This window comes from Geospiza fortis, unplaced genomic scaffold (assembly GCF_000277835.1).
Source record: "Geospiza fortis unplaced genomic scaffold, GeoFor_1.0 scaffold524, whole genome shotgun sequence".
Lineage (NCBI taxonomy): Eukaryota > Metazoa > Chordata > Aves > Passeriformes > Thraupidae > Geospiza > Geospiza fortis.
The window spans coordinates 995,995-1,018,553 of NW_005054437.1; the positions used below are offsets into that span (position 1 = coordinate 995,995).

The 22,559-nt window shown below is 40.6% G+C and overlaps 1 protein-coding gene across 1 annotated transcript in view; it reads right to left on the reverse strand.

The window, feature by feature from the left end:
- Nucleotides 1-1,650: 1,650 nt before the first annotated feature.
- KCNQ1 (potassium voltage-gated channel subfamily Q member 1) overlaps nt 1,651-22,559 on the reverse strand; it is a 330,598-nt gene continuing 309,689 nt past the window's right edge. Inside the window, exon 19 of the mRNA XM_031062124.1 lies at nt 1,651-3,708. Within this exon, the coding sequence (XP_030917984.1) occupies nt 3,505-3,708 (204 nt within the window). The 3' untranslated portion in view covers nt 1,651-3,504. The remainder of the gene's footprint in view (nt 3,709-22,559) is intronic.

Consider the following 22,559-nt stretch of genomic DNA (forward strand, 5'->3'; position numbering starts at 1 on the left):
GAGTGCAGGAGAGGGGGCAGCAGATGTGGCCAGGCAGGTGAAATGACTCGCCCTGAGGTCACACTGCAGATTAATGCTGATGCCAGGCAGTGCTTCTGTCTTTTGAATCCCAATACAGTCCCCTCACCAGGAGCCCAGATTTTGCTCATGGACTGAAACTCCTCCCCTGCACAAATCCTGTCCACCTCCCGTGGATCTTCCTTTTTGCAAACTTGCACATCGTGGATCTTCCTTTTTGCAAACTTGCACATCGTCTGCCTCTGCTGCAGGCTGAGGCAGGGTAAGCTTTCATCACCACCTTCAACTGGGCAGCCCCGTGTTTTGCCTCCTCTCCTATTCCTTGGCTTCCTACCATCCAGATCTGGCAGCCATCTGGCATCCCCCTGGTAGGCTGGGGAAGCTAAGCCAGCTAACATTTTTTTTAGATGACTATTTTTTAACCTTATATTTTTCATCAGGGATGAGGGTCTAGGCTTAACTTACACCAATCTGGAAATGCAAACTGTTACTGAGCTGCTCCAAGAAAGATGCTTCTTTTGCAGCTTCAGATGCATTTATTTTAACACAGCTCACAGAAATGGGGCAGATAGTTATAAAGTCAAGGTTTGGCCTACCTTATATTTCCTTTGCTCCTCTTCAAGATACTTACAAACATTTCCTACCCACTTTAAAAACCCCCACTCTGGACAGTTTGGCCAAACAGGACACACCAGTAGGAAAGGTTTTAGCAGAAACACATACTCACTGCATGCTGGCTACTTCAGGTTGCTCCAGTGTTGGGCTGCTCAGCTCATCTTCCCACTGCTGCTGTTCACTGTGCAAGAAGGATGTGAGGCAACTGCTTCCAGGAGAAGCCATTGAGATATGAAGCCCCAGCAGGGCAGATAATTCCAGGCAGTCCTCCAAGCAGAGACGTCAGGTCTGTCTCTGGTGAGCCCTTGTGGATGGCTGGCTCCAGGCAGCTGCATGGCAAATTTGGATGGTTCATTTTATAACATCCCTCTTCAACAGGGAAAAGGGATCATTTTCTTTTCCTTAGGGTGAGGTGGATCGTAAGGTTTGAAGTAGTAGATCTCAGAGCTTTCTACTTTCTGAAAGGATCAGGTGGATTCAGGTGAGGAATCACTGACCTCACAATTGGCCACCAGCCCCAAAAACCTGTAAAATCTGCTGATTCCAATGAATCTGGTTCCAGTGGAGACCTTCAGGTGGTTATAGACAACTGACAAGAAAGGGACATTATGTTTTGCATTAAGTGTTTGCTGTGCCATGCTGTTATCACCAAGATAAGGTCTCAAAGAGAGAATGGAGATATGGTCCTGGGAACAAACAGGCAGGAATGGAAGCATTTTCTGTTTAAAACAATGCCCCTAGAAATGCACAGACCTGTCTACTTTCAGCCAGGGCTATGTGACACACCTTTCTCTCCAATCATCCCAGCTGATAAAGTCCAGATTTTCTTTTATTTCTGTAGTGAAGAATCAGCAGAAGCCTTACAGTCATGCATTGCAAATAAAGTATATTTACACTGTACAGTCGGCTAAGAGAGAAAGGAGAAGAAAAGCCATCTGCTTTCTTTTGTATATCAAGTGTCTGGATTTTAGAATAACCAAAAGACATGGCATTCTTGTCCTGTATTTTATTAGGAAATTAACAGGCTGATTGATAACCTGAAATTACATAGTGAATCTCATTTAAAAAATGTTCAAAATCATGAGAATAATTTTGATTTCCACAAAAACATAATGCCCTGATACAATTCTTCTTTATGCCTGTAAATTTCTACACCCTTAACATTTATCTACTGTACAACAGAGAGGCTGGATAACTGTAAGAGAATCTGGAAAGTTAAATACAGGATATTTAATACAGGACTTTCTCTGCAGTCCAAGTCAAAGAGATGAAATGTTGGAAAGAAAGCCCAGAATGTGAGAGTTCCCTATGAGGAGGTTCCCTGTGATCTAATTCATTATGCATCAGTATTTCAGATTGGTAATATTGGTCAAAAGACTGGTAATATAAACTGCTGTGCCCAGGCATGAGGCTTTAGGGCATCCCCCAGGAGACGGAGAGCACTGTGGGGCACAGGCTCTGCAGTGAGGGGAACAGGGAGCACTGATGTGTAGGATGCTCGAAGTGCAAGAACTGATAAATCTGTCTCCATCTCATTTTCCCAGCAGTTTGAGGTACCACCAGGTTGGACTAAAGAGCTTTTCCTGAGGCTGTCAGCTTTAAAGACTGATACGAGTCAGGTGCTGAGTCTCTGCAAGGGCTTGGTAATTTCAGCCTTGGTAATCAAAGCCCAACTCCTGCTCACCTTGTGTGTGTGAGAGCTCCCACTGAGCCAACACTGTTGGTTTCACTGCAGTCATCATGTGGGACAGTGTGGTTCAGCCCCATGGGTCATAGCTGAGGCCCTCAAATCTCTAAATAAAGAGCTGGCACTTGTCAATACCAACCCACTCTTGAAGGGGGTTGAGTTTCTCAAGACGTTATTCAAGAAAACATTAAAATTGCCATATGTGCTGTGTGGATTAGAGATGCTTTCCTGAACTGAAGCCTTGATTCCTGCAAGCATTATGGATGTTCTGTGAGTGGCCAGCTCAAACACTTGACCAGTGAAGTCCAGCCACTTCAGCCTCTTGTATTATTCTTGGCATCTGTAAGCTAAAAACCAGTAGATTTAAGAAGTAGAAGGCCTTCCTTTTAAAATGCTCAGGACAAGTACATTCAGACCACTGTGTTTTCTATTTCTATATAAATTCTTTGGCAACAATTTTCTAGAAAGCAGAATGATTTTTTTGCTATATAATACTTTATTGTCTCCCCATGAAAAACTGGTATCTTAGAAAATCTATAGCACTTTCCACTATAAATAGTATTGTTCCAGATTAAGGATTAGTTCCTCCCTGAAGAAAAACAGATTTTAAAAATCTGGTCATTATCTGATAACTGTTTATGTAGTAACACTAAAATAAAACAGAAAAAGAAAATAATTCAGTATGTGGTTTGTTATTGTCTAGAATGTTAGTGTATGTTTATACAATAAAAACAACATAAGTTATCCTAGTTTGTTTTAAAAACTTTAGTAATAGAAATAAATTGCTATCTGCAGATTCATAAACAGAATGCATTTTTTTTCCATCTAAGTTCAAGTATTATTAGAATATTATTATTACTATTATTATTATTATTACAGGAGCTCTAAATCCTTGTGATTTTGCCTGTCTTTATATAATTTTGGTCTTTTTGAGAAATAAGTTGTGATCATTTGTTCAGGAGCAAAATCAACGTGGAGCTTCCAGAAGTTTTGCCTGGTGGAAGACAGCCTGGCAATCCTTTGGCTACTGTGGGTAACTTCAGCATGTTTGAGACTAGTGGTGTGGATACAGCAGTTGCACGATTTCTTGGTTGGCTGATGAACTTAATTTCTCCCAGGTTCTCAACACTCAGTCCCGTTCAGAGGAGAGAAGTAGGAACAACCCAACCCAGGCTTGCAGCACATCAGGAGATGTCGTCCTCGTTCCCTGCCGGTACTGTCAGCTGCTCGTAGGTGGGCAGGGTGTTGTTAGGGAGGAAAAGCTCTGAACTGACGCTGCTGTTGCCTCTCTGAGATGATCTGTTGTTGCCCTGATCCCCCTGCTGACGGGAAACCAGATGATGCAGCATGTCTGTGATGAGGTTCAGCTTCTGGTCCATTTGTGTGACCTACAAAGGCAAAGGGCAGAGGTGTTTAGGAGCAGCATGCAAGAAAATTGCACCAAACCGGGTGGCATACGTGTAATATTAATTAGGATCACAGCAACCTCTGTGAAGATACTACAGCTTCACAGAGATCATTAGAAATTTAATACAATAGGTCAGGGTTGGATGGGGACAAGCTTGCTCATACTCACCTCTGGTGTATGCTTTGACACTCATTTTGTATCTGGCTGAACACATGACAAGTGGAATTTTAAAGAGATCTGCTGGAATAGAGAACTAAGTCCCAGAACTGAATTTCTGTGGGTTTTTTTTTTGTTAGTATTGTGTCCAATTTTTTCTTTAATGATAAACTTGTAGGATGCTTCTATGCCCTAGTAATACCACTGTGCTCTAGTAAATAGCTGCTTGACTTGCAACTCTTAAGCTGGGACTGAGTGATGCTCTTTGCTACATTTGGGTTCAATTAACAACTCAGGCCACCAAATGCCCATTGGTGTTTTTGCTGCCACGAGTGAATAGCAGCTGGGAGTGGGACATGAGTCAGTTTTATGCTCTCAAAACCCAGTGACACAGCATTCCCTAGGATTGCCATCAGAAGTGACATGATCCCCAGCAAGACAGAAACCAAGAATTCTAAGATGGCTGAAAATTAATTTCTTGACTGGGGGACTCCAGGTTCAGCCCATATCCGTAATGCTAATTTTCTTCTTTAGACAGAGGCTCCTTAAATTATTTAATTTCTCTCCTCCCCCCCCCCCCCCCCCGCCTTTTTTTCTGGTTTTTCTTCTAATGTTTAGGAGAAAATATAATGGAAAAGCTGATGCCCAAGAGAGATTAGGTTATGGATTTTTTTTGGCATGCATTTGTGGTACTCAGAGGAAAACTGGGAATTAGGTGTTTCTAGGAATGTCACTCCTTTTATCTGGCATTGGGAGCCTCCTCTCTGCACTGAGCAAAATATCCCAAGGGCAAGATGGGCACTTCTAGCTTCAAAGTCCTGCCCACTCTCTGACCCTTGGCGTGGTAAAAGCATTGAAATTAGGCAGTAAGACTCTGCCTTATGGCCTCCTAATTGCTTCTTCAAGCATAATAAGAAAGCCTTGATTTTGTCATTGCAGTCTCTGACCCATTGATCCACAGGGATCCCAAAACACTGAGTAAATTCTAGACAAAGAGATGTAGTACTTTTTAGAAAGGGAAAAGAAAGCAAACAGAAAAAAAACCCTGTGATAGGAATAAATTGTTGCCTAGAATATCTGCTAGAAAGTAGAGGAAGGCACATAAAACTGCCAGAGAGAGCATGAGTGGGAGCAATTTATATGTGCCTGGCTGTCATCCAAGTATCACACAGGATAGTAAAAGACAGTAAGGCTGAGCAGAACATCAACAAACCTGGAGGATTTCAGCAGAGACTAAAATGTTTTTCCACCGTAGAGAAAATGCTGGATTTTTTCAAACACTTTGTACAACTGGTAGGGAAGCAGATACAGTGATTTAAAAATATGAGGTGCCAGAGATTTATACTTTGCAGCTGGTTTTGAAAACATTAGGCAAAGCACCCTAGATGGTACATGAAACACTAGTAATTCTGGATGGAAATGGCTGTTGAAAGATGAGATTCTATGAAATGAGGAAGCTGAAGAACAGATAAGTTCAAGATTTCTAGAAGGAAACACAGATGGAAAACTGAGCATATCATCAGGTTCTCATTTCATCACTGTTTATTCTCTCCCTTAAAAAAAAAAGACACATTTTGCCCAAATGGTGCCCATTACAGATGGCAAACTTGTGATGCTCCAAGTGTCACAGCACAAATCAGTGGTAGTGAAACCTACAAAAATACCTCATTCCTGCATCCCTCACTGACCCGGTATTGTTTGTTTTCTGAGACAGCTCTGCTGGAAGGACTGCAGTGAAAGCCTCCACACAAACAGTTATCTTCAGAATGCAAAAGACAACTTTTCCTTCTACAAGAAATGTCTTTTTGCTAACTATTCTAAATGAAGTGGGGGATTTTTATATGCATATGTGTCTTAATTTGTGATTCCAAAATTAGGGATTACCAGAGGGAACACAGGCTGGAGATATATCTGGAAAACGTGCATTCATGAAACTCTTGCAGTGATGAACTATTGAACATGACAGTAGGTTGGACTGAGATCTGGATAGTCCTTCAACAGCTGTGCATCTTGGTGATGAAGTACTGGGGAGAAGTGAGAAGTGAATATTCTTGCTGGGAAATAAATTCCCAGAGATAATTGTCTAATTTCTTCTAGGCAACAAGGCCTGGCAGCTGCAGCTGTGGAGTGCAGGAGGCCCACAGAAGCAGAGGCAGGAGCTAATTGCTATTGAGCTGAGCCAGATGAGATTAAAAGTAAAGACCTTTGTCGTCCATGTTCCTGCTTTTTGGGGTAGGGCTTTAAAGCCACAAAGATTTTGTGGAGGGAGGTCCAGAAAGCTGGTTGTGTTTAGTTGTTGTTTAACCAGTTTAGCTTTCCGTTTCCCAGGGGTTCAGTGCCCCTGAAGGGCTTGCTCCAAGACACACTGGACTCAGTGGTAGATTTTGGCAAGCACAGACTCCCAGTGGCTTCAGTGGGCTCTTTACCAACCTTGGACTGAATCATCAATCCCAAATAGTAATATGTTCTTTGGATGTTACAAGAGTCTGGATTTCTGTACTTGCATCTTCTGCTTTACGGGGCTCTATCAGAAAGGATGACATTGGCAAATGAGGCAGCAGTGGGCCCTCATTTTTAATTCTGCCAAAGGAGTATCTGCTTAAAGTATGAGATATTTTAAAAGGAGAAGTGAGAGCCACCAGAAGGCAGCTTCTACTGTCATCACAGGCCTCTGATGTACCAGAAAAAGAGGCTTGCTGGTGAACAGCCTGGCTTATTAACGTGCCCAATCTGCCTGTCATCATCCAAACACACATCCTGAAATACATCATTCACTTGCTTGCTGCAGAGATAATTATACCCACTAGAAAAATGTCATTGTGTGCAATATCCTTTTTATTAAGCCAGCTTTAGGCAGTTAGCATGGAGAAATGTATCATCCCCCCTGAATCATACTTTCAAACACATTTACTTGATTAGAAATTAGCTCTGATGCCAGAACGAATAAAAGTAAAGCAAACAGAAAAACTGCTGATGTTGCTCTAATCTTAACCGCTTTGAACAACTCTGATCTCTCTACTTAAAACAGCAAACATTGTTAATTACATAGAAAAATAACTCAGACTGATTTGTTTCCTTTAGGAAAAACGAAGTAAGCTCTTTGTAGCTGATTAATGTTTCATTAGAAACATGATGTTTGGATGATCAGATTCTTTATATGCAAAATAATTTCCTTTGTATTTCACAGTTGTTGGGAAGAGGAAGCAGTGTTTGAAACTTCAGAAATTACACACCACAGTTATTCCTAAGTCTTACTGGAATATTGTATGAATACAAAATCTTTCCATCCTCTGAGTTAAGTTTAAAAAAAAAAAAAGTAAAAATTCAAGGATCACAGATTGAGCACAGATGGAGAGGAGATTTAAACAATTTTGAATCTATCTCTTAGAAATGAATGAAATCCCATCCATGCAGTGCACTGAGAAAAAAAACCAACCCAAAACCAAATAGTTCCTCATGAAGGCTGAAAGGCTAGCACACAAATCCTAAATGGCACATCCTGAGGGAAAATTAAAACATGCAGTTATAATGGCCTCTCTCCATCTCTCCTGTAGGCTCCCTTCAGGTGCTGGAAAGCCACAAGTAGGTCATTCCAAAGCCTTTCTTTTCCAGGCTGAACAATCCCAATTCTCATAGCCTTAGTGACATGAATTTACAAAGGTAATAATATTTGTAAAGGGATCAAAGGCATTCCAGGAGGTGCTACTGAACAAGACAGAGGCTGTTCTTGCTGAAAGAGCAAAATAATTTCCAATTAAATTTGTCTATTATTTTTTATCTATTAAAATTCCACAAATCTTCACGCTGTATTAACTTGAAACACTGATTAATTTTAAGCTTCCATAAAAAGTTCATGGTATGATCTGGAACATAGTATGTAGCAATGAATTTATTTCCTTGATTTTAAAAACAAAACAACCAAAACAAAACAAAACACAGAAGCCTGGTTGGCTCCAGGGATGGCTCCAGGGACAGAAGGGTCTCTTTTAAGCTCCCCTGTAATGGAGAACGAAAGGGTAGCACTTTGGAGACCTACTCCCAAAACTAATTATAGGAATTTGCCAGGAAAAGGCAATGACAGACACAATTACAGAGCTGAGTGGAACAGTATTTTCAGCCATGGGAAGCTGAAGGACAAAATTTTGAGTTCGGCATAATTTCAGCCACAAAGACCACAAATTATTAATTGGTTATTCCAAGTATTGCTCCATAATCTGCAGAGATCAAGGTTGATTAATACTGTTGGTTAAAGCTGTGTCATCTGCTTGTCATTCTCATCCTCAGAGATTTTAAAAGTAAATATTAAGGGTAAAAATCATAGTCCCTTTGAACAGAATGCTGTTTTATAACTACCTATGTTCTTAACATGGTTCACTGATTAAACAGATTTTTTGTCCATAATGAAGAGAATTCTTATCAGCTCATTGCTCACTCAGTGGGTTCAGGGGGGCTGTCCTTGTTCTCAGTAAAGAGAGCCAAGCATGAAGCTGCTAAAGGAAAAGAGGGAAACCAGGATGCAAGCAACACTTGGCTGAATGAAAATGTGATAAGGGAAGATTTCAGCTGCTTTTACAACATTAAACTTCCAAGTCTGCTGCCCTGACTTAGGTAACATTCATTCCTGTGAGTGCAGCTTTTTGGCTCAAAAAGAACTAATTCTTTAAGGCACTTTTTCAAAACAGCCAAAGAAGATTGGGGAGACCTTAATATATTCAGCACTTCTAGTGGCCTCTTACTAAGGAGGACCCTATTGTTCTGCAGTGTAGCAAACTTCTAGGGGAATAAAAAATGATGCTTTCTTTGAGCATCTCTCCATGTTGTATCAAATCTCTAATGTGTCTGCTGTTCAGTACCATACTGAGTAATAAGGTAGCTTTATCTTTCATAAAAACACACAAAAAGGTCCTTTCCGACAACAGAATAATCACCAGGCACACCAATGACTCAGGTGGAGAGAAGATGAAAGGCAAAAAAATATTCCAGAACTTATTATACCTGGTAATGGCAATGTTATGAAGGAATGTATCAGTATTCAGTGGTACTTAACAACAGTGAGACAGTTCTGGAAGAAAACGTGGTTATAAATCACATTTGTCTTTGGTGGGATTTTTCCTATATAAGTTCTTCAGAATATTGAAGAAGCTTCAGAGAGAAACTCCCCTGGCTCCTCTTCTTGCTAAGTCCTCTCATGTGTTGGTATCAGCATTTCTAAAAGTTAATGCTTTATCCTGGAGCATAAACGTTAATGCTCTGAGGACAGGAACAGGAATGATGTTAGGAGTGGCTTTCTAGAGGAGCTCAGGGATAGGTATGGGAATCTTCCCAGAGAACTGATTTTAAAGATTTCTCTGTAATAGTGGCAGGAGAGACCAATGGTTTCAGTATTATTAAGGAACGTTTCTTTCTTCAGGGGCATGATTCTTCAAAAAATCATGGAATGTGCTTCCCTTCCATTTGCAATGCCCAAGATCCCAGATTCTTGCAAAACCCCCTATCGGAACTTCCACCTTTGATGTGTTTATTTTGTTGCTCGAGATGAGGCAGCAGTTTTGCTGGAGGTTATATTCCTGCCCCTGAGGTGTTTAAAGGAGAATGTAATCTGCATGAAGGGAGATTAGCTCTCCAGACTGTCTGTACTTTCTCTTGAGAGTTGGCCAAAGAAGAAAATATGTGTGTGGCGTCCAGGGGAAGGATAGAAGAAGTGGAGCCAGTGAAAAAACACTCTACTGTAAGATTGATCATTGCTCAGAAAACAGGAGGGCTGAGCTTCTGAGGAACAAAATTGACAGGTTTTGAGGGTTACATGAACAAGTCTCTTTCTAGTCAATGAAAACATTACATGAACTCTGTAACCACTGTCTTAACTGACAAACAAAATGGGTATTTTTCAGGAAAAAAAGCATCTTTGGAAAGAAAGGCACTTGCTACACCCTGAGTTCTAAAATCAGCTCTCTTGCCTAAAGCTATCAGTGACAATCTCTGCTTTGAGATACTAAAAATCGTTCTGTTTTTTCAATAAACTGAGACTGTTGCTGCTCTGGTCTCGCTGTGTATTTTTATAGGAAAATATTTACCTTACACTGCTCAAAAGCATAAAAAACCACTTATTTTTTGTAGTAAGAGCCCTTGAACAGCTGCTGAGAATTCACCATTGATCAGGGTGTGCTGCCTGTGCATTCAACAGAGGGGGATGACCCTGGGGAGAAAATTTTGAGACACTGAGCCAGGATCAGAGCTCAGCAACAACCAGGATTTATAAACCAGTTGCTGGCTCTGATTCTCCAGAAGTTATCTTGATATCAGTGAACTATTACAAAGGGCTTGACTTCCACAGTAAATTTCTAATGTACTGCTAAGGAACTCAGTTTTGTACCACAGTTTTTAAAAATTCCTTTGGGAATTAAACTAGCAACACAGCATGTAGCCATTTGGTTACTGACTGTAATACCTGTAGATCTTTAAAGTAATTTTTGTTTGCTTGAAGAATTTTGTTCTGGTTGTGCAGCACAAGATATAGGGTAGCAAATGTTCAATCTATAGGAAATGGGAGAAATTAGATGGTTGATTTATGCATCTGTTCTTTCTATTATGATTGGGAAAGCAATTTTGATTAGCAAGTAACTAAACTGCAGAGAATTATTTTTCTTTTCCAAATGTTCTTTTTCTCAAAGAAAAGCATGTTTTTCTAAAAGCTTCCTCAAAGTTTCTGGAAATATGACACCTCTGGTTAACTATTCACTCAGCTCCATTTCTTTAATGATTCTTAGGAGAGGGTAGGTTACAACTATAATGTCATTTTTCAGATTAGGTGTCTCCCCTGAATTATATTTGAAACCAGTGGCAGTAAGAGACATGCTCTGATGGGTCAAAAACTGAAAAACTGATATGAAAAAGTCACTTCAGTAATATGTGATGGAATAAATAATATAATATGAAATACAGCAGAACCAAATAAAGAATATTAGCAGCAGGTTATCAAAACTCTCTTCTATGATACTGCCACTTTTCCCTATGAAGAAACAAGCAGCAACAACAGATGTTGTGCTTATGTAAGAGAGCAATTCCTTTAAGATTTAAAAATTTGAGGAATAAGTAGAAATCAAAGGTTACAAACAAATTAGTTTGGTTTTTTTCAGGTCACCTTCATAATTATTTGTCTGTAACTTGCTGCTTGACTAACAGAAGCAAGGTAAGATGAATACAAACCACTCCTTCTAACAAAGAGGTCAGTAGGATGCTGGCAATTGGGAGAATTAAATTACAGGAGAGTGAAATGCTTTTGGTCATGGACTGTTAGGGAGTGTAAGACCTCGAAAGATTTTGCAACAGCACTTTTAGGAATTTTTTTTTTCTGGGCTCAAGCTGGAAGAGGGGAAATTTAGGCTAGGTGTAAGGAAGAAATTCTTTGCTGTGAGGCTGGTGAGGCACTGGAACAAACTGCACAGAGAAGTTATGGATGCCCCATCCCTGGAAGTGTTTGAGGGCAGGCTGGATGGGGCTCTGAGCAGCCTGGTCTAGTGGAAGGTGTTCCCATGGCAGGGGGCTGGAACTGGATGATCTTAAGGTCCCTCCCAACCCAGGCCATTCTACGATGATTCCATGATTCTTTCAGAAGTGGAGAGGATTCAGAAAGGCTTGAGGGTAAAAATGTTGGGAAGGGATGACCTAAAATGCTAGTAAGTCAAGACAGAAATGAGAACCATGATGGATGGGGCTGCAGGAGATGGTCAGAAGCAGGGCTGGAAACAGCTGCCACTGAAGAAGAGAGCAGAGAACTGGGGTCTCTGTTCAGCGTTTTGTTGCTATTATTTACAACTTGCAAAAATATTTGGCTTCTTTAAAGCAACCAAACTGTTGGAAATCAGCTTTTCCTGAGAGCCTTTCTTTAGTTCTATGTGTAGTCTTGGGCCACGAGGCCCATCTGCTGCCTCACCACTCCCCAGGCCGGTCCTGCTGGCCTCCCAGTGCTCAGTCCATGCCCAGATGTGTGCAACGCTCACAGATCTATCTGGCATCCAGAAAGCTATAGCCAAGCAATTAAAATTTGTGGTTGACTCTTGTTTTAGATAAATCAGACGAGACTTAAAACACATGGAAATTTTCAAGTTAGAACAGCATCCAAAATCTACAGTCTTTGGCCCAGCACTGCCTCAGGATACAGCATTTTTTTTTTCTCTAAAATATTACAAAGGTCAGATTTTTTTTTAACCCTTTCCTCTAAATTAGCAGCTTATCAGTAGATAAACAAGGGAGTTCGGAATATTTTTCCCTCCTTGCATAAAGCCAGGAAAGAGAATGTGAGGGTCTTGTCTCTAAATATAACTTTCATCAGAAACTACCACAGATGATCAAATCCCCCTATCCTATTAACTGAATACTCTGATATTTTCAAGAATTAGCATATCTTCATTAACTATAGCCCCACCTTCAGGAAAAAGTATCTCTCTGACCAGACACAACTTTTCTCCCTCTCTGTTTAAAGATAAGACATGAGTTGGCAAGAAGGGAGGGATTCTTTCTTTACATGTGAATCAATGATACCAGAAGTATTAGAAGTTAATGTATCTGCAAAAATTGCTGGATATCCATCCAGCAGCATAATCATAAACAGCTTCCCAAATTATGCTTAAATTGAAATCCAGCCTTATGGAGGATGGGAAACAGGCTTGAGATAACAAGAAATATAGTGGAAATATTGATCAAAGAAACCAGGAAAAAAAAGCCCCTTATCTCTGTGTAATAGTTTGAATAGTGTTCTAGAATAAATGATGGTCATCTGCAGGGCCCAGGAGTTGGACCCATCCTTGTGGGTCCCTTCCCACTCAGGATGGTCTATGATTCCATGTTTAGTGCATCTGCAGCACTGTCCAAACTTGGGTGCACCTAAGCACAGCAGATGAGTCCTGTTATTGCCAGCACAACGCGGGGGAAACTGAGGCAGCACAGCCAGCAGCCCACCTTCAGATACAATAAACATTCTTAACATCAGCTAGGATGAGTGTCTCTAAAAAAGCCTTAAAAATACTCTCCCTGTCCTGGGCACATCTTCCAATCTCAAGGAAAACCTCACAGCACCTTTCTGGTTTCTATTATTGAGACAGGGGGTTGGGAAGCAGGTTGCTCTCTCATTCTCAATCACATTCTTGTTCACCAAAACGTTTCTCCGTGGGGTCCCTCTGGTTGAGCACCCCGGTACCTATCTGCAGGGTAAAGAAAGGCTCTCTCTTTGGCTAACAGGCACTTGTATTTCAGATGCTTCAGCTCCACAGATGTGAAGAAAACTCCCTGTGGCTCTTGCCTCTGGAGGACCCTTTCTGCTGGCTGAGCCACGGCAGTACAGCCTCTGAATATCACTCCATATTTTCCTTGTCAGGAGTTTGGCTGTCAGACAACAGCTTTCCCCAAGCTGTAGATTCCCGTTCCCCGTGTGGAACAGTGGCATATTTACAGCACTTTGGGGTTAAAAAGTGTAGAGTACAAGACCCGACTGGCATAAAAATATGTCCAAAACTCCTCTCCCCAACAAAATAAACCCCATATCAACCCAACCCCCACTGTCCTCCTCCCCCCAATAAAGAAAACAAAAGTGACTAATCTTGACCTCTCTCCAAAGGGGAATGTTTTGCTTCTTGAATCCTTGGCTCTGGCTCTTGTATGATACTGGGACTATGACTAATAACCTCTTGCCAGAGTACTGCTGATAATTTCACCTTTGAGTAGCTGTTCTCATTCTGGACCATCATAGTATGCACTTAAGTTGCCAAGATTTTATTTTAAAAAAAACAAAGAGTAAGATATACACTCACAATCCCCTGTGTTAGAAATACATTTTTCAGTTTTAACTGTAAGGTTTTGCCTGACAATTTTTCCTCCTTCCTCCAAACTGTTATTTTTCAGATGCCTGCTATGAAATGGTTCCCTTTTTCCTTCCTTTCCCTCAAACACTTTTTCTAATTCAAAACAGATTTGAGACTGCTGCTCTTTTTAAAGCAAATCTGCCATGTATCATGTCGTGTTAGGTCAGCACTGCTTATGTTATGCTTTGCACTTCACCCAAATGAGGCATCCATGCTGCTTTTCAAAGGGAATAAAGCCAGACTAGGTGCAGTGGCTTTCATGGCTGGAATAGATCCACAGGTTAGGGATCTGATCTTACAGCATGGCACTGGGGAGGACATCACTATCTGCCTTTTTGCTCAGAAAGTTAAAAACAAAGATAACTTCAACTGTTATCTCAAAAAAGTGGGTTTTTTTGGCCAGCTCCTTTTTCAGCATCCAGATTCTACTAGTTATTTATAATTTGATAGTTACTATATGGGCAAAATAGGGCATAAACCCCTTAGTACTTAAAATGAGCTTAAAAAATGAGTAACCATATGATGACTTCTGCAGGAATCAAAACTGGAAAGGTAAAAAGAGTGGGGGAGAGAAAGGGAGAGAAGCAATTACAACAGCAGTGAGTTTTGAGTGAGTTTTCCCTGAGGGCTGCTGGTAATTAAACTAACGGCAACATGAATCTCTGTTTGATGTGGTCATGAATTTGTTTTCAAAAGAAAAATCTTTAAAAAGATTCTTTCAAGAGAAATTTTTAGAGAACAAGCTCAGCATGAATAATTAGACCAGAAATACTTTGATAAATATTATTATGGGGAAGTCATTTATGGGCCATGGCATCTGAAGGTTAGAAATCCTGGTGATAAATAAGGTGGCAAGTTTGCACCCATTTTGAACACACAAAACCAGGGCTGTGTTCCTGTTGGCTTGAGCCTGCTCCTCAGAAAGGAGGCGGCCTCTTGTTTTGCCATTGCATTAAGCTTTACAAAGACACAGATGCAAGACAGAAAATTTCAGTGGGAAAGCTCAGTGGAACGAAAGAAAACCACACACAATTCCAAAGGCACTTTTCATTCCCAGGGGCTGCACAGAGATCAGAGGTGAAATTCAGTGGTGATAAAAAGTCTGTGAGCCCACTCTACTCCCCCAGCCTTTCGAAACATCATTCAATTCTGCTGAAATCATATCCCTGGAAATATCTCCTTCAGAAACTTCTAAATATGAAACCACTTGCATTTTGTAGAAATTTAAGCATCCAGCAAAACCCCACTGAAATCCAGAGAAGATGCAGGTGATCTGCACCCTCTAAAATCAACAGACATCCCAAAAGCACATTTCATTTGTTTCATTTGAGCACTTCAAAAAGTGGAGGCAGATACAATCAATCACAAGCCAGCAAATAACCAATGAGTGAACTAGAATGTAATATATTTACCAGTGGAAACTCATGTTTACAAGGAAAAGAAACTGCTTGTTGGCTGTCATGGTGTTATTCATAAAGGCAAACTAGGAGATCTTAGGGATACCAGGAGCAAAACTACAACAAAGGCAACCAACTGCTAATGAAGAAGGGTTTTCAGTCAAATTTCATGGGTCATACAAAGTCATTACCATGCCTGCAGGAGTTCAACAGCTCTGCCAGTTGAATTCGGGGGGAATGAAGTGATTATTTTGTTATGCATTTTGTAGTTTTAGACATTTTTGCTTAACATTTAAAATCTGAAGCCAACCAGCTATGCAAGAATATCAGCTTCAATTTCCAGAATTAACTTCTGACCAACTTTCTTCCAGAGGAAACCTCAAAAACAGGTCTTCTGTATACACCAAGGTCCCAAAACCTAGATTTTAAAGACTCATATCTGTTCCCTTTTTTTCCTAATGCTTAAACAAAACCTTATGGTGTTAAGCCAATTTCCCAACACTTTGGAGGCTTCATACATTTTGAAAACTAAGAGACAGATAATTTGACTGCTAATGGTGGCAAGTTCTGCATGGGTTAACTTTCCCAATTCATTGCAGATTTCCCTCTGGTTTTGAGTCAGTTAAAATATCAAGGCTCTTTTCCATAACATTTTAAGCTATAATGCCTTCAAAAGTAAGCAAATGTTCCTGACAAAATAATATGGTTGAAAAATGTAATGGATGACAAAGATAACAAAAAATCCTTAGTGCATTTCTTTGTCAGTAACTTCTTCTAGGAATACAGCCAGGCTGGGCATTTGTTTGGATGGTAAACCATGACTCAAAAGTGGATCTCTTGGCAGCACAAGCAAGTGCTCTGTGGTGGAAGCAAAAGGCTCACAGTCTTTCCTAGCTGATTAATCATTGTGACAGGCTTGAAGACTAAATGATCTGCCCAGCTCCAGATGTTAGATGTGCATCCACCTCTTACTCTTCTGGTTCTTAGGCAGTAGCCTGAATTGCTCATTCTGAAGATAATGATGACCATTTACTGCTCAAAACTAAAAAGAGCTTTGGGCTTTGTAATATTATATTATGATAGAGGAGGCTACTACACAAGATCACACAGCACATATAGTCTAGACATGATGAAATGCTGGAAGACTCTTCAGGCAGAGGTGGTGACAGTCTTGACCATAAAGCTTTGTGACATTCCCCCTCTCCATTTCCCCCTCCAACCAGGACTGTTGCAGTTGCACAAAGGCAGAGCATGAACACGTGGCTGGCTCTCTCCCATCCAGCCCCTGCCATCGAGGGCTGCACTAACCCTGTTAATAACAAAATGTAGCTTCTCAGTGATGGGGAGGCAGCATCTGTTTCACAGCACAGGGTAACACTCCTCAGCCTTTACAGAGAGGAACAAAAAGCAGTGATACAGTGAAAGCAGGGGAAAGCATCATGGTGGCATAAAGAAGGTACTGAATCCTGTCTGAGACAGCCAAAGAGCTCTACAGGATCTTCAGTAGCTGCAAGTCATGGGAGACACCACTTTAATTGTCACATAAAGGGTGGTCCTTCACAGAGGGACCAAGTTTGCCAGGGAGACCAGTGACAGTGGCACTCCAGGAAGGGAACAGCAGAGAATCAGCATCCTGTGTCTGAGGCAAGCTGCAGCCTGCTCCTCCTGGAGACTGATCACTGGTGTTCACAGGGGCCAGACCATGCTTTACTTGGGAGATCTGGGTATCACCACACAAACTGGTTTGGCTGCAGGCATTTCCTATTTTCTCTTTGCATATTTTCCTTGAATAAGTGAAAGAGGTTACTCTGGAGTAATTTGTTTTCTTTGTTCTGCTAATCTCTTTTGTTAAGTAATATTTTTTCCCCAGTCCAATAGAGAGACTAATCAGCTACTCAGGAGAAATTCATTCTCCCCTAATCATGCAACCTTTGAAAAAGTTGCCACATAGTACCTACTAAGGACTTTACAGATTAAAATGCTAACATAATTCAGAATTAATAAAGATTTTTTCATCCATTTTCATGGATGACTGCATGTGATTTGACTAACAGCTTTAGCTCTGACACATCTGCTCTGAAATGTGAAAGAGCTCTACTTCAGTCTCAAACATTGCAGCTGCTTTAGGGTGCAAGATGCTTCTGCTCATAGTACCTGAACTGTTGATTTTTATTTTCACGGAATCACAGAATGTCCTGGAAGGGACCCTAAATACCATCTTATGGTTCCAACACCCCTGCCACGGGCAGGGACACCTTCCACTAGACCAGGTTGCTCAGAACCCCATCCAACCTGAACTTGAAAAATACCAGGGCCATCATCAAATAAAATTTTCAAGTTACATCTAAGTTTTAAGATAAATCCAGAACAGCAGTGGGAATAACAAAGATTATAAACATGACCAAGTGCTTCTGTTTTCATTTTTGACCTCCAAGCCTCAAAATGTTTATCATACCCAGAACTCGTGGCTGAGGAAATGGAAACAACAGAAAGTGAAATGGCTTGCCTCAGGTTCTGCAGAAAACAATTTCTGAGCCAGGAACGGCACCCACACTGCCTGAGACCCCCACAATAACCACACCAGTGCATGTTTCTAGAAGGGACAAGGACTGTCATGATGACACAAGTGTATGGCACTGCCTTTTAAAAGCTGATTTTCAGAGAGGACACAGGAGGTCTGGTTGCACTTTTCTCTGGCTCAGGGAGTACTCACAGTGTACATGTGCAAGTGAGTACACCATGTGGGACCAGCTCTGATATGCATTATTTATACAACAGCTCTACTGACTTAAAAACTAATAAATCCACAGCCTGCAGATGATGTGCAGACACACAGACACATCATCACAAATACAACTTTATCTTGATTCTTTGTGTTTTTCCCCCATGTTGCTGCACAACAGAGCATCTAGTACAATAGCAAAATAAGCCTCTGGCTAAAGCTAAGCTTGTTCAAATCACAGCATCTCTCCAATGCAATAGAAATAAATGCCATTTTCCAGGGAACCGTTTCTACAGGAATATTTCATGCAGAGGAAACGCTGTCAAGCTTGTTTGCAATGCATTGCTACAAAATGCTCCACACTTCCCTTACTCTCTGAGTGCCCTCGACTCCCGGGGAGCTTTTCACTGAGGAAGATCCATGTATTTGGATAGAAGTGAAGCACATAGTCTGTAACTTTGCACAATACAAGTGAAAGCACAATACAAGAGGTCAAAATGAGGTTTCTCTCCTTATGTATTGTAATTATGGTCTGTTTATAATTCTACAGTTAATTTAGGGCTTGTATGTCCCCGCTGGACAAAGCAGCCTGCCCTGTGTGGAAAATGACATTAACTCAATCTTTGCAGACTGTCCCTGAGCCTCCAAATGCTTTTGTTAGTACAGTGAACACCTGTACTAATTACGCACTTCACTCACTCGGGGGTCACTGCTCATGGCAAAGGTTTTAAATCAGCCACCCCAGGAGACAGACATCATTATATTTCTGGGGCAGTCATTCCAGTGCTGCAAAACTAGGCAACCCTGGAAACAGATTCACACTCTGAAGTCTCTAAAGGTGAAAGACCGGGATACCCCATTGCTGGACACAAAATATTGGAATGAATAGAGAAAATGAAGAGAGTAATCAGGAACTGCTGAAATCTGTTGAAATCTGAAGTTCAGCACTATTTTTAGTGATTCTGTGATTCTTCTGATTCTCATGTTAACATTTTTTTCCCCATCTCTCATTATATACCAATGCCTGACACAGCAAAGCATGTCCCTTGTAAGCATGGAGGAAATGCCAAATAATTTAATTTTACTCACTTTGTGATTCACATCTGCTATTTATGCACCTACAGTTATGCTCTTCCCTTAATTCAAAATACAAAAAATGCAGAGCACATTATATGAAAAGTGAAAACCAGCATCTAAGTGGCTGCAGGGGGCAGAGATATCTGCATTTCACATTTCTCCTAATCACTGCATGTAAAAGCTGTCAGCAGGTTTGTCACTGGGAAATCACAGAGCAGAAGGTTACTTTAGGTAGGTGCTGCCTTCAATTAAACACACGCCAAGGTGTCATGCTGCCCCCAGTACCCAAATAACAGCATTTTTCAAAAGCAATGAGCACTGAGGGCGTGGGCAGAGCTCTCCATCCAGCTTTTTGCAGCTGCTCTGCGCCCCAGTGCCATATATGGGGTAAATAAAAGGGAAGCAGAGGCAGGATTGTTTCAGAAATAGCAAAGAACAGGAGCCAGGGCAGAAAAATAATGGAGAGCCAGGGCAGAGAAGGGATCCTTGAAGGATTTGGCATCTTCACAACTGCCTCCTATGTGAATGCTAAAAAGGATGCAAATGACCAAATACACAAATTCTTCCTAAGGTGCCTAGGAACTCTAACATTCAAGCTAAAGGCAATGAATCAATATATTTTCTATCAAATTATCTCCAAACTCTTTAATCTGTACTTCATCTTTACAAGCACACAGCATAAATTTTCATGGACATGTAGATGCAAATTTTTTCTACCATTTGTGTGACCCTTTTCAGCCAGATTCATTAGGCAACGTTGGAAAAACAATAATGCCTTGAGCTCTGTGTACTGCATGAGCCCCTCTCTCTCCCTCGGCTGACTCAGGAACGGGACATGTTTTGCAACAATGTCGCCTAAATATACAATAGTCCCAGTTCACTCCTCTTTCATTCCAGAGTAAATGAGGAGTAAACTTATTGATGTCAATGGGATTAAGGTAATATAAATGCCCTGAAAAGATGGATCACAGTTAGCACTCTGAAGAGCACACTCCAAAGGTTTGTCCACTTGCACGCAACATATCCCCTACAGTAATAGAATCTAGTAAATGACACATGTCACTGCAAAGAACTCCTGTGACTAAATGGTGCATTGTGTAAAGCAAACCTTTCTTCAGTGCACAGAGACAGTCTTTTCTTTTACTTTTTAAAACCCAACCCTGTCATGCAAATTCTAGCCAAGCCTTCACTGTTCTGTTATTCAAATTTCTTAAAACTTCACAGCTTCATAGAAAACATACTATTAAAAAAAATACAACTTAAACAGAAAACACCAAACTTGGCAGGGACTATTCAGACAAACTATAGTCTTGCAAAAGAAATTGCAAGGTTTCTAGCATACACTGTAAAAGTAATGAAAACCAAAAGTTTATCTGAAGTGTAATTTAAAGAAATGTGTTTGCATTGTTTTCAGATAAAACAATCCTGAGGCCATGTGTAAAAGTCCTGAACTGCAGGACAGTAATGAGTTTGTGAATCAGGACTGTAAATTCCCTTGCTGTGAATGTGGGAGCCATCAGGAGCACACAGGATTGAGTCAGCACTTACCAAGGCACATACATACAGCCCAGGCCACTCAAGTCTCCCAACTGCCATTTATCATTTCCTGACAGAACAGTTTCTTGGCAAGCCTCCTTTAAAAACAAATTTTTTCCAAAACAACCAACCATTCCAGCAGGCTATGAATACCACTATAATTTGGTCTATTTTTCATATCAAGTAGACTATGGGCTCTGGTTTTCAGTTAATTAAAGAAACCTTCTTTTCAGATTTCCAAATGTTGTTTGCAGCAGGCTAGAACCCACAGTGAGCCAGTCCTAAAACAGTGCCAGTTACAGACTGAACTGTATGGAAATGGAAGGAAAATCCCCCAAAACATAAATAAATCCAGGGTCTGAAGTTGCAAAGCCCAGCTTACATAACACCAAATTTGGTTGGCCTGCCAAACTGTTAAGTTTGGTCTCGGATGAAAATTGCTGTCTTGGGCTTGACTGTGTTTCGTTCTCCTGAATGTGTAATGGCTCTGAGCTGTCTGTCAGGATTTGAACTCCAAATGTTGTTGTTGTTGTTATTATTATTATTACTATTCCTACTACACACTAATAGTACTTTAGGTCCACACACACAGAGAAGCAGCCCTTGCCTTGAAAAATGCATGATCTAAAGAGATGAGATAAAACAAGGGGTGGAGCAAAGATCAGATTTTCATTCCTGTTTTAAACATATGCAACTGAGATATGGAGGGATTAGATGCCTTTCCTGTGCTCACACATAAAATATCTGGGGCTAAACCTAGGAACTGAACCAATGTTTTTCCATTCAAACCAACTTCATCTTCCTTCATTAACCCTTTACTCACAAGTATACTCCAACCTATGTTTATAAGCTGAGATCGCAGAGCTATGTTCAGCCTTTGGGCACACAGGCTCCAAGCACAGAAGGGGAACAGCAGCCCTCTAACCTCTTGCAAGAATATATATGCTCATATAGCAGTAGTTACTCAGGAGCTTATCACTTGAAGCTTTAGAAAAATACAGCTTAGGAAATAAAGTCCCATATTCTGATTTCTTATTTGGTGAAGGAAATCTGGATTCTGCTGTTTCTCTGCAGAGTCCTCTATGCAAGCAGCCACAGAAACAACAAACTGTGCCATGGTTCAGGGAAAAAGTAAATAATCACTTAAGGGATTTCTCTAAACATCTGACCTGCAGCTCACACATTCTTACTAAAAATAAGAAGGGAAAGAAAGAGTAGTTATGCATCTTTCAGTAAAGAATTCTATTACTTGGTCTTCAGAAGAGTTTTGTCAGGCTTAGTGATGTGACCATTTAGCTGGGGAGCCTGTTTCAGTGTCCAACTATCCCCTGGGTGAAGAATTTTTTCCTCATGTCCCACTTGAACTTCCCCTGCTGCAGTTTCATTCCATTTCCTTGTGTTCTGACACTGGCAGCCAGGGAGAGGTGATCAGCACCTCCTCATCTGAGCATTCCTAATAACGTCTGATTTTAGATGCTCTTACTTTGGTCAAATAAACAGTCAAGGTGCTGTTGTTTTGGTTTTTTTTTGTTTTTTTTTTTTTTGTTTTTTTTTTTTTTGTGTTGGTTTTTTTTTAATAGAAAGAGTAAATGTACCAGGGATTCAACTTCCAGATGAATTTCAACTCTTCATTCCAAAATATGGATATAGGAGAACATCACAAAACACTTACTAGGTTTGAAAAATAACTACAATAATATGCAGAAAAGGATGTGTCTCTTCCTATCTTTTTGCTTGGAATAGCTGAAGCTTTTCAGCTGAAACATGCTCAAAATGGAAAACTTCAGGTCAGCTGGCTAAATATGCACACAATTAAAATAAAGTCTTATAGTAGGTAATGTCTTACAAAGTTTTGGTAAGGATCTGAAACACTCCTGGATAGCCAAAAACAAGAGGTGTTTATGCATATTAAACCCTAAAATACAGTTAATGGAAGACAAACTGCATCACTACTTGGCTTCAGTACCCCATTTTTTGGTTACTTTTACAGAAAAAAGGGCTGCCATTACATGCTTTGGTCAGAAAATAGAATTTCTATTGTATGGGAAATTATGGCATATCACAATTGTTTTAACCTCTGAAAATA